The sequence below is a fragment of the Belonocnema kinseyi genome, chromosome 9 (genome assembly GCF_010883055.1).
Source record: "Belonocnema kinseyi isolate 2016_QV_RU_SX_M_011 chromosome 9, B_treatae_v1, whole genome shotgun sequence".
In the NCBI taxonomy this organism is placed as follows: Eukaryota; Metazoa; Arthropoda; class Insecta; order Hymenoptera; family Cynipidae; genus Belonocnema; species Belonocnema kinseyi.
The window spans coordinates 82,423,830-82,439,784 of record NC_046665.1 but is presented as its reverse complement, the minus strand read 5'-3'; the positions used below and the strand labels follow the sequence as shown (position 1 = coordinate 82,439,784).

Sequence of the window (15,955 nt, the reverse complement as noted above, 5' to 3'; positions counted from 1 at the left end):
GTTCGCAAACATTTTTCACGGCCAATGAAATTAAAAAAATCAAACAATATTCTAAACATTCTTCCATATAAAGTAATAAGCAATAAACAACAAATGAAAGCATTCAAAGTTGAACACTTGAATTCGAAACTTTTAAAATTGATGTTTAAAAGTTTTCAATTCAAAAATTATGTATTCAAATGCTTAAAAATTTACACTTACCAAATGGAAGGTACTAAAACCTTTCAATTAAACAATGCTAAATGAAATGCAAATAAACTGCAAAATTTATAACTTTCATAAATTATAGAGCTCAAAGATTCAGATTAAGTTCCAAAAATATAAATCCACGTTAACATTTTCAATAGTTTAAATTAAAGAACCAAGCAATGAACTTTATACATTTTCAAAATTATATTATTTTAAATAATTTTAAACTAGACACATTAAAAATTAAAAAATATTTTTTTTTAACTTAACAGTTCTTAAATTAGAAGTTAAATTATTTTAATTTTAAATAGTCTAGGCATCCTTTGAAAGCTTTAAAATTTTATTTCAAAATCTTGAGAAATCTAGAAGTAGTTAAAAATTTTTCCAAATTCAAAATAATGTTTGAATTTTTTTTTCGGAACTTTTAAATATATTTCAAAATGAATTGAATTTTTTCCATAACTTGTAGAAAATCCTGCAAATTAAAAAAAAATTAATTCGAATGTATAAATAGCAATAGAACACTTCTTATTAATAAAAATATTAGAGTATTTTAAGAGATATTTAGAAGTTCTAAAAAACATTCGAATTAAATTTAGAACTTGGAATAATTTCAAAAATTTACAGCCGAATTTAAAATAAAATGTAGATTAAATTTAGAAGTTCTGAAAAATGTTAACATACTTAATTTAAATTACTTGAAATAATTTCAAGTTTTTAATTAATTTTGAATCTTTTCGAAACTTCTAAATATCTCTTAAAATTACTCAAATTTTTTCTACAAATAATAAGTGTTCAATTGTTATTTATGCGTCAAAATTTAAGAATTTCAATTGTAAAATAAAAACTTTTTAAATAGAACAATTAAAATTGTAACGCGGAAAGTTTAAAAGTTCTTCGAAAATCTAAAGAGTCAAAGATTTCTATGTAAAATAATTCAGTTTCAAATTTTTTTCTTTTAAATATTTGGTTTCAATTTACTCATCTTAAATGAACAGTGAAATATTGCTAAATATTAAATACTTATTCTTTTTCTACATTCAGAAATTTCATATTGAATAGGATAAATATTAAATAATTTAGGCTCACAATATTTTTAATTTAATAAAAACTTTTAATTATGACTATATTATTATGGTTTTTTTTTTAAGTTGAAGATAGTAAAACGCACGTTTACATTTTTAATAGCTAAAAAATATTAATAGAAATAATATATTAATAAATTTATTTATTAAATTTAATATAAAAAATATTATAAAGGAAGACCTGAAACTCTGAATTAAAAATATATATTATTGATCAATCATGAAAATTTGTATTTAAAAATAAAATTATCGGAATAAATGATATATTAATTTCAATTCTTATTAAGACTTTCGGATTGAAACATTTACAATCTGGAAATTCTCAAGTTTTGAACGGATCTAGAATTGTTTGGTCATATCAATTATTGTTCAGATCCATTTTAAAAATAATGTATTTATTTATATTTAAAGTCGATTGTTTAAATCTTGAAAACTGCACTTTAATTATTTTAAAAACTTTTAAAATCTAACTTGGGCAGATTTTTCTTCTGAAAATTCGTAAAATTCTCGGTGTCCCGGTCCGGCAGCCACCCTGTTTTTGATAAAAAAATCTTCGATTTTAAAAACTTCTAATTTGTTTCTAACCGTTAAAACTGCAATTTAAAAATTTTTAAGTGAAAGATTTTCTAATTAAGCATTCTAAAATAAATTATACAATAATTTATAAAAATCACAAGTTAACAAATTATTTAAAAAACGGTTAAAATCAAAGTTGGACAAAATTTTTATTCTACAAATTTTGTAAAATTCCCGGTCAAAGAATAAATTCACTTTCATTTCCCGGTTTTCCCCGGTCTCATAAAATTCTCGGTTTTCCAGGTTTCCGGGTCCAGTGACCACCCTGACAGAGATACAATCAGGGTGGCTGCCAAGCTTTATTTTCAATTTTCCCTGATTTTTCTCTGGCCAATTTTTAATTTTCCCTTACCAATAGGATTCAAAGGGAAGCGTTTTAACCTTGTAACATTTTAAAAATAAAATCTATGAAAGGAATAAAACAATTTCAGATTATAATTTTAAAATGTCAAATTTATTATTTTAACCAAATTGTCCACTTTTCAACTCAAAAAGCCGAATTTTTACCCAAATAGTTTAATTTAATAAAAAATAATAGTTTTCGACCAAACAGTTGCATTTATAACCAAATAATTGAACTTTCAAGCAAAAAACATCAATTTGCAAAAAATTAGTTGAATCCTAAATAAAAAAAGATTAATTTTCAACCCAAAAGTTGTATTTTATCTATAAAATATGTAATTTCTTATTTTACTAAATCAGATGAATTTTTTACCGAAAAGAATTAATTAAAAAAAAAAAAATAGAATTTTTAACCAACAAAGATTTCAGATGAATTTTTAACCCAAGATGACCAATTTTCAACAACAGTTGAATTTCCAACCAAAAAGAATGACTTTTTAATAAAACTGTTGAATTTTCAACCAAATAATAAAATTTCTGGCTAAAAATATAATCGTCAGGAGAAAGAAATTGCAAAAAAAAACACAAATATAACAAGAAAAAAAAATTACTGACAGGAATATTATATCAGGTAGGGTGCAAAACTAAAACTTTATTTTCAAAATACCCTAATTTGTTATTTTCTCTTAACATTAATATTCAAAGACCAGAATCTTATTTTTGTAACATTTTTAACATATAATCTTTTATTAACGAAATGAAACAATTTCAAATTTCAAATAAAAAATTTTTAATTTATTACCTCTTATAGCCTCTTTTAGAAATTCCCTGACTTTTGCAAGTTTTTTTTTTCAAAATTCATGTCTTCCTGATTTTTAGGTTTATCTGATCCACTCAAAAAAACGAATTTTTAACCAAAGAGAAAACTTGGTAACCAAAACGATTAATTTTGTACCAAAAAGGATAAATTTTCAGACAAAGAGTTGAGTTTTCAACTTAAAAGATTAATTTTAAACTAATAATGAAAGCATTACATTTTCAGTAAAACAAATGAATTCTCAATGAAAAGTGTAATATTTAGTTGATATGTCCACCAACAATTGTTTGTATTTCAAATCAGAAAGAGTTAAATTCATTAAAAAAAATACGAATTTTCATAAAAACTGTTGAATCCTCAATCATAGAAGATTAATTTTCAAAGAAAAAAGTTGTATTTTTATCCATAAAATGTATAATTTATACTAAATCAGATATGATTTTTTATACCCAAAAAGATAAATTTAAAAAAAGTTTTGAACTAAAAAAAAAACAATAACAAATATTCAAAAGAGTAGTAAAATTTTCAACAAAAAAAAATTTTTTTAATCAAATAGCTGTATTTTTAACCAATTATATGAACTTTCATCTTCAAAAAAATAAATTTTCAAGCAAAAATGGAAGTTTTATTCTCAGTTAAAATATGTTCAACCAAAAATATAAATTTTTTACTATGAAGATTAATATTCTACCATAAAAGATGAATTTCCAATTAAAAAAATTAAATTTTCAACCATAAAAGTGGGTTGTTTATCCAATTAGTTAAATTTTCAAACTAAATGCATGAACTTTTAACTAAAAAAGACGAATATTCAACAGTGTTAAACAATTTTATGATCGAGAGCATTAATTAAAATTGAAAAAAAAAACAAACCTGCGGTTCGTTTGCAGAACAAATAACGCTCGTGACAGTGTTTGTGTGTCCCGTTAAAGTGTGAATGTTGACCTTGGACCTCATGTCCCAAACTCTTGCGGTCGCATCGCGACCCGCAGTCACGAGAACATCGATAGAAGGATGCAAAGCCATCGAGTAAACAGCTGACAAATGCCCATGATAATGCCTGATCACCTGAAAGATACTAAAATATTTTAAGTTTTATCCAGATATAATTTTTCATAGTATGGAGCCTTTAATTATTTCAATTTTTGTCTTAAACAATCGATTTGGAATATCTATACAGTTTCGCAAGTTTATTATAAATAATGTGTTTTGTTTCAATTTCTGGGGATTCAATATAATATGTTTAATCTAGAAAGCTTTGAAAAATTATATTTCAAGATATTCTTAAATATATTAGCACAATCGTTTAATTAAATAATTAAATAATACTAAAAACCTAATTAATAATTTGAATTTTCATCTACACAAACAAAATTTCAATCAAAAAGCTAAATTTTCAAATAAAATGATAAATCTTTAACTGGAATAGTTGACTTTTAAATAAAAAAGTTGAATTTTCAACGAAACAATTTAATTTTCAATTAAAAAATAATGCTTTTAAATCAAATGGTTGAATTTTGAAACAAAAATGATCAATTTTAATCGAAATGATTGAACTTTCATCTAATTAAAAAAAAATTATTAACCAAAAACGGAATAGCTAAATTTTCAACTAAAATTATAAATCTTTAACCGGAATAGTTGAATCTTATATAAAAAAGTTGAACTTTCACAAAAGACATAAATTTTCAACGAAATAATTTGATATTCAACTAAAAAGACAAATTTTCAATAAAATTGTTGAATTCTGAACTAAAAAAGATAATTATTCAACGAAATAATTGAACTTTCATCTAATTAAAAAAGAAATTATCAACCAAAAACGGAATACCTAAATTTTCAAATAAAATGATCAATCTTTAACTGGATTGGTTGAATTTTAAATAAAAAAGTTGAATTTTCAACGAATGGTTGACTTTTGAAGTAAGAAGATAAATTTACAACCAAAAAGATGAATTTTGAAACAAGAAGATGTATTCAGACAGGGCTTAGAAAATAAATGGTGATGATGGACAACATATATGCTCTGAACTATCTAGTAAATAGGAAGATTAAAAGGGAAAAAGGGGCAATGATAGCAATGATTGTGGACTTAAAGGCGGCGTTTGCCTCATTAGACCGAGGCGAAATAGACAGAGTTATGGTGAAAAGGGGAATAAGAGAAGGATTAATAAAGAGAGTATCGGAAATTTTTAGAGAAACAAAAAGCAGGGTAAAGGTTTGAAAGAAGAAATGAGGAGAAAAGGTTGGGGAGGAGTTAGAATGGAGAAGGAAAAGATATATACCCTGACACATGCAAAGGATATAGTGTTGATGGCAGATGATAAAGAAGGGATGGCGGGCTTAATTACAGGATTAGGTAATAATTAGATGGGAAAAAGTTGAATTTAAATTTAGAAAAGAGAAAGATAATGAGGTTTAGAAAAGGAGGGGTGGACGTGGAGTTGGAAGAGAATAAAGTTAGCAGAGGTAAAAGGGTTTAAATATTTGGAATATATCTGGCAAATGAATGGAGATCATAGAGCTCATGTAAGAGATAGGATAAAAAAGCAGCAGGAGTAATGAAATAGATATGGGGAATAGAAAAAAGGTTTAAAAAATTGGAAAAGGTGTATGTGGTTATTTGATACGCTGGTATGTCCGGTATTAGGTTATGGAGCAGAGATATGGGGGTAGAAAGAAAAGAAAGATATGGAGAGTTTACAAGAGAGGTATCTAAGGTGAACACTAGGGGTAGACTGGAGGGCGCCAGGGTATATGGTGAGAGAAGAAGCACAAAGAGATCAATTACGTACTGGAGCAGGAAAGAGGGAATTTGAATTCGAGAAGAAGCTGAGGGAGGGAAAGGGAGGGGAGTTAGCGAGAAAGTATTTGGTGGAGGGAGAAGAGAGGAGAGGGAGTGCGATTGAATTAACGAGATGGGAAGAAGAAAGGAGTTTTTCAATACTAGAGACATAAAAGACAGGAATGGAGTAAACTATGAAGAATTGAAAAAAAGAGAGGAAAAGACATTTAATAAAAAAAGATGGGAGGTGATTGAGGAATAAAAATACAATAAATGGTACAAGATGATAAAAAAGGAAGGAGTATCAAAGTATTTAGAAAAGGGATGGGGAAGGAGGAGATGGACCAAAATAGCCAGATTTAGATTGGGAAACGAGGTAAGGGAGGGAATGTATTGGGAAAAAGAAGAGAACCTATTGTGTACAATATGTGAATGGAAGGAGAAAACATGGCAGCGTGTATGGGAAGAACGTACGAGAGGAATGGAAGATAAAGGTAGCTGGCAAGAGAATGTGGTAAAGATTCTAGGGGAGGATGGATTAGGAGAAGAATGGATTAAGGATTTGCAGGGTGCTAGAGGAGCGAATAAGAAAGATGAAAGAATGCATGTGAAAAAATAGGAAATAGGAGGTACAAGAAAAGTGAAAGAAAAACGAAACGGAAGTCGCTTATATTACAAGCGTAAAGATTGTAAAAAATGTTATGTTGTAAATAATTTTAAACCATTAGGGGACACATTATGAATAAAGAAGAACAAGAAGATTAATTTTCTAACAAAGAAGACGAATTTTCAACAAAAACATGAATTTTAAACGAAATGATTGAATTTTCATCTAATTAAAAAAGATACATAATCAACTAAAAACGAAATAGATCAATTTCCAACTAAAATTATGAATCTTCAACCGGAGTAGGTGAATTTTCAACAAAAAAGATGAATTTTCAAGAAAAGATACGAATTTTCTACGAAATAATTTAATTTTCAAATAAAGACGAATTTCTAAGCATATAGTTAAGTTTTGCACTGAAATGAAAATCAACCTAAATTTGAATAAATTAATTTTTAGTTAAAACAATTACTTTTCAACCAAATTGATAAATTTTTAACTAAAATGATCAATCCTTTAACGAAAATAGTTGAATTTTCAATCAAAATTATAAATTTGAAAACTAGAAGATTAATTCTACCAAAAAATAAGAATTTTCAAAAAAATAAGTGAATTCTCAACTAAAAAAGATAAATTGTTAACCAAAAATTGAATAGTTAGAATTTTCAGTTAAAAAAAATGAATTACGTTTTCAGTTTAATTGTCAAAAATATAGTTACATTTCCAAACAAAGTGATAATTTTTTAACTAAAATGATGATTCTTCAACGGGAATAGTCGAATTTTAAACCAAAAAGAAAAAATTTTCTACTATAATGAGTAATTATTAACTAGAATAATTGAATTTTCTGCAAAGATATTAGTTTTCAACCAAGAAGATTAATTTCTATAAAAAAGATGAATTTTTAACTAAAATGATCATATATTCCACTGGAATACATAGTTACATTTTCAGTTAAGAAACAATTTTCAACCAAAAAAACAACAAATTTTCAACAAAATAGTTCAAGTTTAAACAGGAATTGTTAAATTTTCAGTTAAAAAATTAATTTTCTGTCAAAGAAAAAACGAATTTTCCAACAAATACGCCTACTTTTCGATCAAAGAGATGAATTTTCACCTAAAATTATCAATCTTCTGATAAAAAAATTAATTTTCAAATAAGAAAGATTTTTCATCCAGGCGTGATTTTTGTTTGAAATGAGAGGGTATATATAATCGTGTGTCATGCATTTGGGGTTCCGTCTTCAATTATATATAATATTATTATATATTTAATAAATAATTACAGCTCATGGGGAAAACATCCTGGTTTCCCCATGAGTTTTGACTAGTTGAGTAACTTGTTTTATTACCTTAAAACGGGTGTTTGAATGAGCACCGCAGCGTTGTTATTTTTTTGGTAAATGTTTCTTGTTTGTAGTTAAAAAAAAAGGAATTAAAAAAGAAAGAAGGGGATTTGGAGGTTACTTTCTTTTTCCTTTCTTCTTTTTTTTTTTAATAGAGACAAATAAGAGTGTGTTTTCCAAATTTGATCTTTGTATTCTTGTTTTTTTTTTTAATTTCTAAGAATTTCGTAGTTAAATTTGAATGTTGCACAGCTTAAAGAGGAATTTAAATGTTGATTTATTCTAAATTTATTTTCCTAAATTATAATTATATTTGATATTATTCACCTTTGGAAAAGTAAATATTCTGATTAAATTTGACCGAAATCGAAAAACGAACCTTGTTATATTCCAAGTCCCAGCATTTGACTTGACGGTCTTCACCACAGGAAAATAAGTAGGGATGTCTGTCAGAAAATTGAAGACCTCTGACGGAACTTACGTGTCCTGTTAGTGATACTTTTAATTGTCCAGACGCTAGATCCCAGATCTAGAAATAATATACAAAATTTTTTAAGTTGAAATATAAACAAAAGGGCTCACAGTGGTTCAGTAGTTCAATAATTGTAGGGAAAATAGGGAAATTGGTCGCCGAAAAAGGAGGATTTTTTTCAAGAGGAGAACGCGCTAGATCATTATTTTTCTTATCTCTCGCAATTTTTAAATTAAAATGTGAAATTAATATTAATACAAAATTTTTGTATTTTATAGTACCTATTACGTAAAATAATAGAAAAGAAAAGCAAGGACGATATTTTTGATAATTGATAAAAATTTATATCTTCACTTCAGAATAAGTGTATAATATTTTTGTAGAGACAATCAAACCCATGAATTTTGATTAAAAAGGAACAATTTCCGACAAAAAACTCTAACAAAACCTAAAGTTGTTTAAAATTGTTAGCTTAATATTTGAAGTGAAATTATTTTTCTTTAAAATAACGGATTTCCGGTGGAAAACGTCAATATACCTTATTATTGTTCAAATATAATAAATATTCTTTAAAATATTATTTTTTATTGACAATAGCAATTTTAGACGAAAAAGACTGCTATAACATAACCCAAAACTATTTAAAATTGTAAATCCTCCTATCAAAACGCGAGCATAACCTAAAAATGTTCAAAAATTTGTTTTCTTTGAAATCTAATGATTTTTTAAATAAAAAATACCAACTTCGAACGAAAACACTAACATAATACAGAATTGTTAAAATATTCTAAATCTTATTCAAATTATGATTTTTTTTGGAAATACATACTAAAGTTCAATGTTAAGGAATAATGTATCCCAAAATTGTTCAAACCTGATGAATGTTTATTGAAATCTGACAATTTGATAATTTAAACAAAATAATTGGTTTTAAATCTAATGATATTTAAAAATGTCAATTTCAGATGACCCATCGCAACATAACCTAAAGTTGTTGAAAAATTGTAAATATTCGTTGAAATTTAATAATTTTGTATTAAAAATACCACAACTTTTTAACAAAAAATTGTTCGGATGTGTAAATCTTCATAGAAATCTAATTATTTTGGGTAAAAATAGCCGATGTGCTTGAAAAAGCGTTAACATAACCTGAAACTAACAGTTAAAAAAATGCAGATCTTGTTCGATCTGAAATGATTTTTGTACTAAAAAAAATAAATCGCTGAAAAGTTTTTAATCTGAAATATAATAATTTTTTACAAAAATACCAATTTTTTGTGTTAAACTCTAACATAACCTAAAATTTTCGAAAATTAAGAATCTTGATAATTTGTGCCTAGAAATTTTAGAAACTTTATATTGCTTAAATTAAAATTCTTTTTTTTTTAATAATAATTTGCAGCGAAAAGCTATTTTCTAAATTACACATAATGTCTTTATTGATGGCCGCGTGTTTTTTATAATTCTTGAAAAATATGGGGGGAAATGGGAGTAGGGGACTGACTGTGATCCCTGAAATAAGTGATTAAGCAATTTGGTTTTTAGGGTTTTTTACGAACGGAGTAAATTATAGGAGTTAGTAAGGGGAAAAGAAGGGAATGGAAGAAGTGGAATTCAGGGGGAATTATGTAAAGGGAAGAAGGATAAATTAGAGGACTAGTGACGTTGACGAAGTGAGGGTAGGGAATGTAGTAGAAGTCAATACAATAATGAGAGGGAAGTAGAGGAAATTAGGAAAAAGGAAGTATGGTAAATAAGGGATGGGTCAATAAAGTGGTGAAAGTCTGGGCAAATTAAGTAGGTGGGGAGGGGGATCATGGAGAATTGTTGAAGGGAGTGTAAGGGAAGTGAGCGGGAGTGTAATAATGCGAGGAAAAGTAGGTAGAGTTAGGGGTAATAAGGAGAGGGAACGTAGGAGAAATTAGATGAGGAGAATTATGGAAATAAGGGAACATTTTTGGAGAAGCGAGGGGATAAGATTTGAGTTGAAGTTGGATAAATGAGGTGAGAGATATTAGGAAAGGTGAGAGCAGAGGAAGTAGTTAAAGAGAGGGGCGGGGAAGTAGGGTAAATAAGGCGAAGAGTAAGGGAATTGATGGAAAATGAGGAGCAGAGAAGTAGTGAAAGTCAGAGAAACTAAAGGAAGGGAGAGCAGGTAAAGTGAGGGGAGTAGAAGTAGAGGGAGTAATGGAAAATGAGAATTAGAGAAAGTAGGAGAAATAAGGGAAAGAACTTTGGAGAAATGAGGAAAGAGGAAGTAGTGGTAATGCAGGGAGGGGAAGTAGGTGAGAGAAAGTGTGGGCAGTGAAAGGAAGGGAAATGAGAGGAGGGAACGTAGGGGAAGCGATGGGAAATTAGTGGAGGGCAAGTAGGGGACGCAGGTGAAATAAAAGGAGGGGAAGTATTGGAAGTCAGTAAAAATTAGGAGAGGGGAAGTATTGGAAGTCAGGGGAAATGAGGGGAGAGGTAGAAGAAGTGAAGTTTGGAAGGGAATCGTTATCTGGGAAAGCGAAGAGCAGGCGAAGTAGACGAAGAAAAAGTTATGGAGGATAAGTATGGGAGTGGGAGGTTTAAATTACTTAGTTAACGTCCTAGTAGGCTACGAAACTCTCTGTTGAAGGTGCGCAACGCTCACTTTGACTATTTTTCTTTACCTTAATTACTCGATCTGCTGATCCTGTAGCAAACCACTCATTACCAGGTTCCACTGCACAACATCTGACCCATCCGAGATGTCCAGCAATTACGCGATATAGTTGCCATGGCGCGTGCCATCTCGGTCTCGCCATTGTCGGTGCCTTTTTCTGTGGAATTACTAACGCCATGCCTGTGCTGCTTTGTGGAACTGGCACGAGAGAATTATGTGTCGTTTGATGCGGTACGCTGGGATTGAATGATTCGTCTGTAAAAATATAATTTCTTTTGTTTTTTAAGTGATTAAAAATCCCTTGAAAAGGCCTTTCAATTACCTTATAAATATATATTTTTAAATATCCAGAAATATTTCAAGACCTTTAGACTTCTTTGGAATTCCTCGACATTTTTATAGCTCTAAGAATTTGAAAAATACCTTTGAAAAATGTATAATCCTTTAAAACCTTCTGAAATTCCTTTAAATTTGGTTAAACTCTTTTAAATTCCTTGGCATTTTGGAAAACACCTTAAAATCTTTCAAATCTTTTAAAATCACTTCAATTTATTTAAATTTATTTAAAATACCGGAAGATATTTCAAATGCTTTAGAATTGTTTGAAGTGCCACCAAATTACTGAAATAAATTTAATATTCCCTAAAATGATCGAAATCAATTTAAAATACCCTAAGATTTTTCACATTCTTTAAAATTATTTGAAAGGCCATTGAATTACTCAAATAAATTTAATTTTCCTTAAAATCTTTCAAAATAACCAAATATATTTAAAATCCTTTAGGATCCCATTAAATTCAAGAAATCAATTGAAAATTCCTTGGGACTCTTTTGAAATACCCTAAAATATTTCAAATGAATTATAATATTTAGAAATCTCTTAAAGTATTGTAAAGCGCTTGGAAATTCCTTGAGATGTTTAAAAATACCCTGAAATGTTAAAAAAAAAAAACCGTTTGAAATCCTGTGAAGCCTTTTCAAATTCCTTTGGAATCACTTCAAATTATTGTAATCCATTTAAAATACCCTATGATCCTAAAACATTTAAAATTGTTTGAAATTCCTTTTATGTAAATTAAATCAATTGAAAATTCTTTTGAATCTTTTAAAATCCCTTGAAATATTTAAAATCTTCTGAAACTCCATTAAATTAATGAAATAACAATTGAAAATTCTTTTCAACTTTTACAATACCCTAAAATATATCAAATCTTTTAAAATTCATTGAAATTTTGTAAAGCTCTTGAAAATTCCATAAAATTATTTTAATATTCCTTAAAATATTTGAAAAACTTTAGAATCACTTCAAAATTTTGAATTCTATTGAAAATAACCTAAGATATTTTAAATCCTTTCCAATATTTTGAAATCTCTTGCAATTTTGGATAACTCTACAAAATTCCTTGAAATTAAAAAGAAAACAACCTAAAATAATAAAAATTGTTTGAAAGCCCTTTAACTGACTAAAATCAATTGAAACTTCTTTGGCATCTTTTAAAATACCCTAAAATATATGTCCGGGAAGTTAGATCCGCAAACTTATTTTTCCCCAAAAATTTAAGTTCTGCTAAATTGTGTTAGACTTGTGCTCATTTGTGCCTAACCGTAAAAAGAAACAAAAACCAAACAAATGTATTATTTTTAAAAATTTCGAAAAACTAACACTTTTGCTAAGTTGTGCTCGACAAATGCAGTATTTATTCTCTCTAACAAAATTACGTCAGATCAACCGTCATTATATGAAAACTCAAAATGTACCTGAAACTCAAAAAACATAAAAGACCCAAAAATAGTCAAATTTCGAAAAAATAAAACTTGTGCTGAGTTGTGCTCGACAAATGCAGTCTTTATTCTCTCTAAGAAAATTATATGAGATAAACCGTTATTATATGAAAACTCAAAAAACATAAAAGACCCAAAAATAGTCAAATTTCGAAAAAATAATCATGTAATTTTGTTAGAGGGAATAAAGACAGCATTTGTCGAGCACAACTCAGCACAAGCTTTATTTTTTCGAAATTCAACTATTTCTGGACAATTTAGGTTTTTAGAGTTTTACATTTTGAGTTTTAACATGAGAATTTCTGATCTCATGTAATTTTGTCAGAGGGAATAAAGACTGCATTTTTCGAGCACAACTTAGCACAAGTGTTAGTTTTCCGAAAATTTTTAAAATAATAAATTGATTTGGTTTTTGTTTTTTTGACGGTTAGGTTTTTGGAACTTTTCTTTCTTGCACAAAATTGTGTATATTTTTGATTTTTCAATAAACCATTTACGGCACAAATGAGAACAAGTCTAGCACAATTTAGCACAACTTAAATTTTTTGGAAAAAATAAGTTTGCGGATCTAATTTACGGGACATCTAAAAGATGTCAAATCTTTTGAAATCCCATCAAATCAATGAAATCAATTTAACATGATTTGGAATCTTAAGATTTCTTAAAATATTTCAAATCCTTCTGAATCTTTTGCAATCTCTTAAAACTTTTTAAAGCTCTTGAGAAAATTTGACATCTTTTAAAATACCCTTAAACATTTCAAATCCTTTAAAATCCAATTAGATTACTCAAATTAATTGAAAATTACTTTTTTTAAATACCCTAAAATATGTGAAAAAATCTGTAGTCACTACAAAGTTTAGAATTATATTAAAAATAATAATGATCATAATTTTTTAAACAAATTTTAACACGCTCGACAACATTTTATGACCCTCAAAATTTTAGAGAAAGCAATTCTGTATTGATAACGTGAAACACTTCATTGATTAAACTTACCACCGGGAGGAGGAGGATCTGGATTTTCACTTTCAGTCTGCGCCTTCATAATTTTCATGCGTTTGACACGGTCAACAATCGCGCCATAAGTGTCCCTAGCTTTTATATTTTTAATCATCCTGTCTCTGATATTTGAGAAAAATACATTTAAATTGGGAAATAAAAACAGAAATTTTACACAGCTAACCACGATCAAGTTGAACCCAAAATTTGTTTTTAGTTCAGTAATAATGTGAAGAACATTTCATATGAGATTCAAAAGAGGAGAAAAGTCGGGTTTAATCTCTAAAATTGAAAAAAAAAACATTTTTTGGATTGATATCCAGACCAAAGCTCAGGAACCTTAAAAACATAATGAGACATGTTCTTCAAATTATTACTGAACAAGAAACAATTGTTTTTATATTTAAAATGTCGTATTTTGGTTAAATTATTGAAAGTTTAGAAAAATGTTTTCTATGTCTTTGAGAAAGATGGTTAATATACATAATATAAAAATCTTGTGAAGGTACAATTTGATAGATATCAGGATGGCAAACAATTTTTAACTATAAACTACTATTTATATCTTGCGTTGTTTTCCATAAAAAATATGTAAGTATGTATAAAGTTTCGTAAGTTTATTATAAATGTTTTTTTTCAGTTTTCTAGAATTAAATTAATATGTTCAATGTAGAAAGTTTTGCCAAATTACATGACATGACATTCTTAAATATATTAGTACTATCGATTAATTAAATAACTAAATAACACTAAAAACATAATTAATCATTTCTTGAAATTATCGTTGAAGTCCATGTATTCTAATAATAATTTATACACATTTTTTCTTAATTTTCTTATATTTAAATTCAAAAACTTTTCTCATACAAATATTACATTTTTAATCAGGTAGATATATATTCAACTAAAATTGTTAATTTTCGAATGGAATAGATGAATTTCAAAATCAAATATATGAATTTTTAACAAGACTTTAACTTTCAACCAAATAGTATAATTTTAAACTAAAATTATCAATATTTAACTGGAATACTTTAAATTTCAACCAAAAAGATAATTTTCAACAAGAAAAAATTAATTTACTACAAAAAATACGATTTTTCAACAAAAGACTCGAATTTAGAAGAAACAAATTGAATTTTTAACTAAAAAGGACAATTATTCAACCAACAAGTGGAATTTGCAAGTGAAAAATATAATATTTAAACTGAAATTATGAATCCTTAAATGGAGTAGTTGAAATTTCATCCAAAATGATGAAATATTATCAATTGAAATAATGAATCTTCGACTCGAATAGTTGAATTCGCAACCAAATGGATGAATTTTCAACCAAGATATTAAATAGTCGACTTTTCAATATGAATTTAATTTTCAACTAAGAAGATTAATTTTATAATTAGATACTTGAATTTTAAAATAAAAGCTATGAATTTTCAAACACAACAAGAATATTTAAATTGTCAGTTTAAAAAATAATCTAAAACCAATAAAATCAAACAAATTTAAAGAAAAAAACAGATAAATATAGTAATTAAAAGCTGCTTTTACAAATAAAGAATTATTGTTATTCAATGTTATATTGCATTATATAAAAATTTAATTACGCTCTCAAAAAAATTCCCTGACAATTTCAGGTTTTCCAGGTAGGGTGGATACCCAGACCACTTTAGGGTTGAACTTAATCAAGACTATATGTGATGACATGAAGAAAAAACTAGAGAATATGGAGACGAAACTTACATTTCCGAATCGATTGGTGGCAACATGCCTTGATTACTCACAAACATATCGTGAGTTCTTTTCAAGGACCTAAATACTAATGTATGTACTGAATGCTTTTGCACGTCCTCCTATAATAAAATAAAAATAGTGTAAAAGCGAGGTAATCGAAAATGGTGAGGTTAGATCTTGAGATATTTCAGTTTCGTGCTATTTATTTAATTAAAAGGATTGGAATCTTCAATCGAATACTATACATAAAAGATGAGAATATTTCTCTAATTTTAATCTTTTTAAAACAAAACGAGATCTATTTAATATAAAAAAAGGAATAATACCGGGTATGCTATTTTGATGTTAGATTTGATAAATTGTATTTTATATTTTTTATAGGTTTACTTACCATTTTGTTCGATTCACGACAGCTTGGATTGAATTACTATTTTTTTCTAATTCTGCACATTAAAATAAATTAAAAAGGTGCCTTTTATATAGATAAAAATTGCTAAAAACATTAGCAAAAATATCCAACGAGCATCATCAGCATAAACACCACACAAGCACCATGTCAACGAGTAAAC

The 15,955-nt window shown here is 27.4% G+C and overlaps 1 protein-coding gene across 1 annotated transcript in view; it reads right to left on the bottom strand.

Annotated features, from left to right (window-relative positions):
- Positions 1 to 15,955, bottom strand: part of LOC117180140 (pleiotropic regulator 1) — an 18,616-nt gene extending 2,661 nt beyond the window's left edge. Inside the window, exons 1-6 of the mRNA XM_033372482.1 lie at positions 15,778 to 15,955; positions 15,396 to 15,505; positions 13,650 to 13,774; positions 10,876 to 11,123; positions 8,129 to 8,278; positions 3,883 to 4,077 (exon numbers count right to left, since the gene is read on the bottom strand). Of these exons, the coding sequence (XP_033228373.1) occupies positions 3,883 to 4,077; positions 8,129 to 8,278; positions 10,876 to 11,123; positions 13,650 to 13,774; positions 15,396 to 15,505; positions 15,778 to 15,780 (831 nt within the window). The 5' untranslated portion in view covers positions 15,781 to 15,955. The remainder of the gene's footprint in view (positions 1 to 3,882; positions 4,078 to 8,128; positions 8,279 to 10,875; positions 11,124 to 13,649; positions 13,775 to 15,395; positions 15,506 to 15,777) is intronic.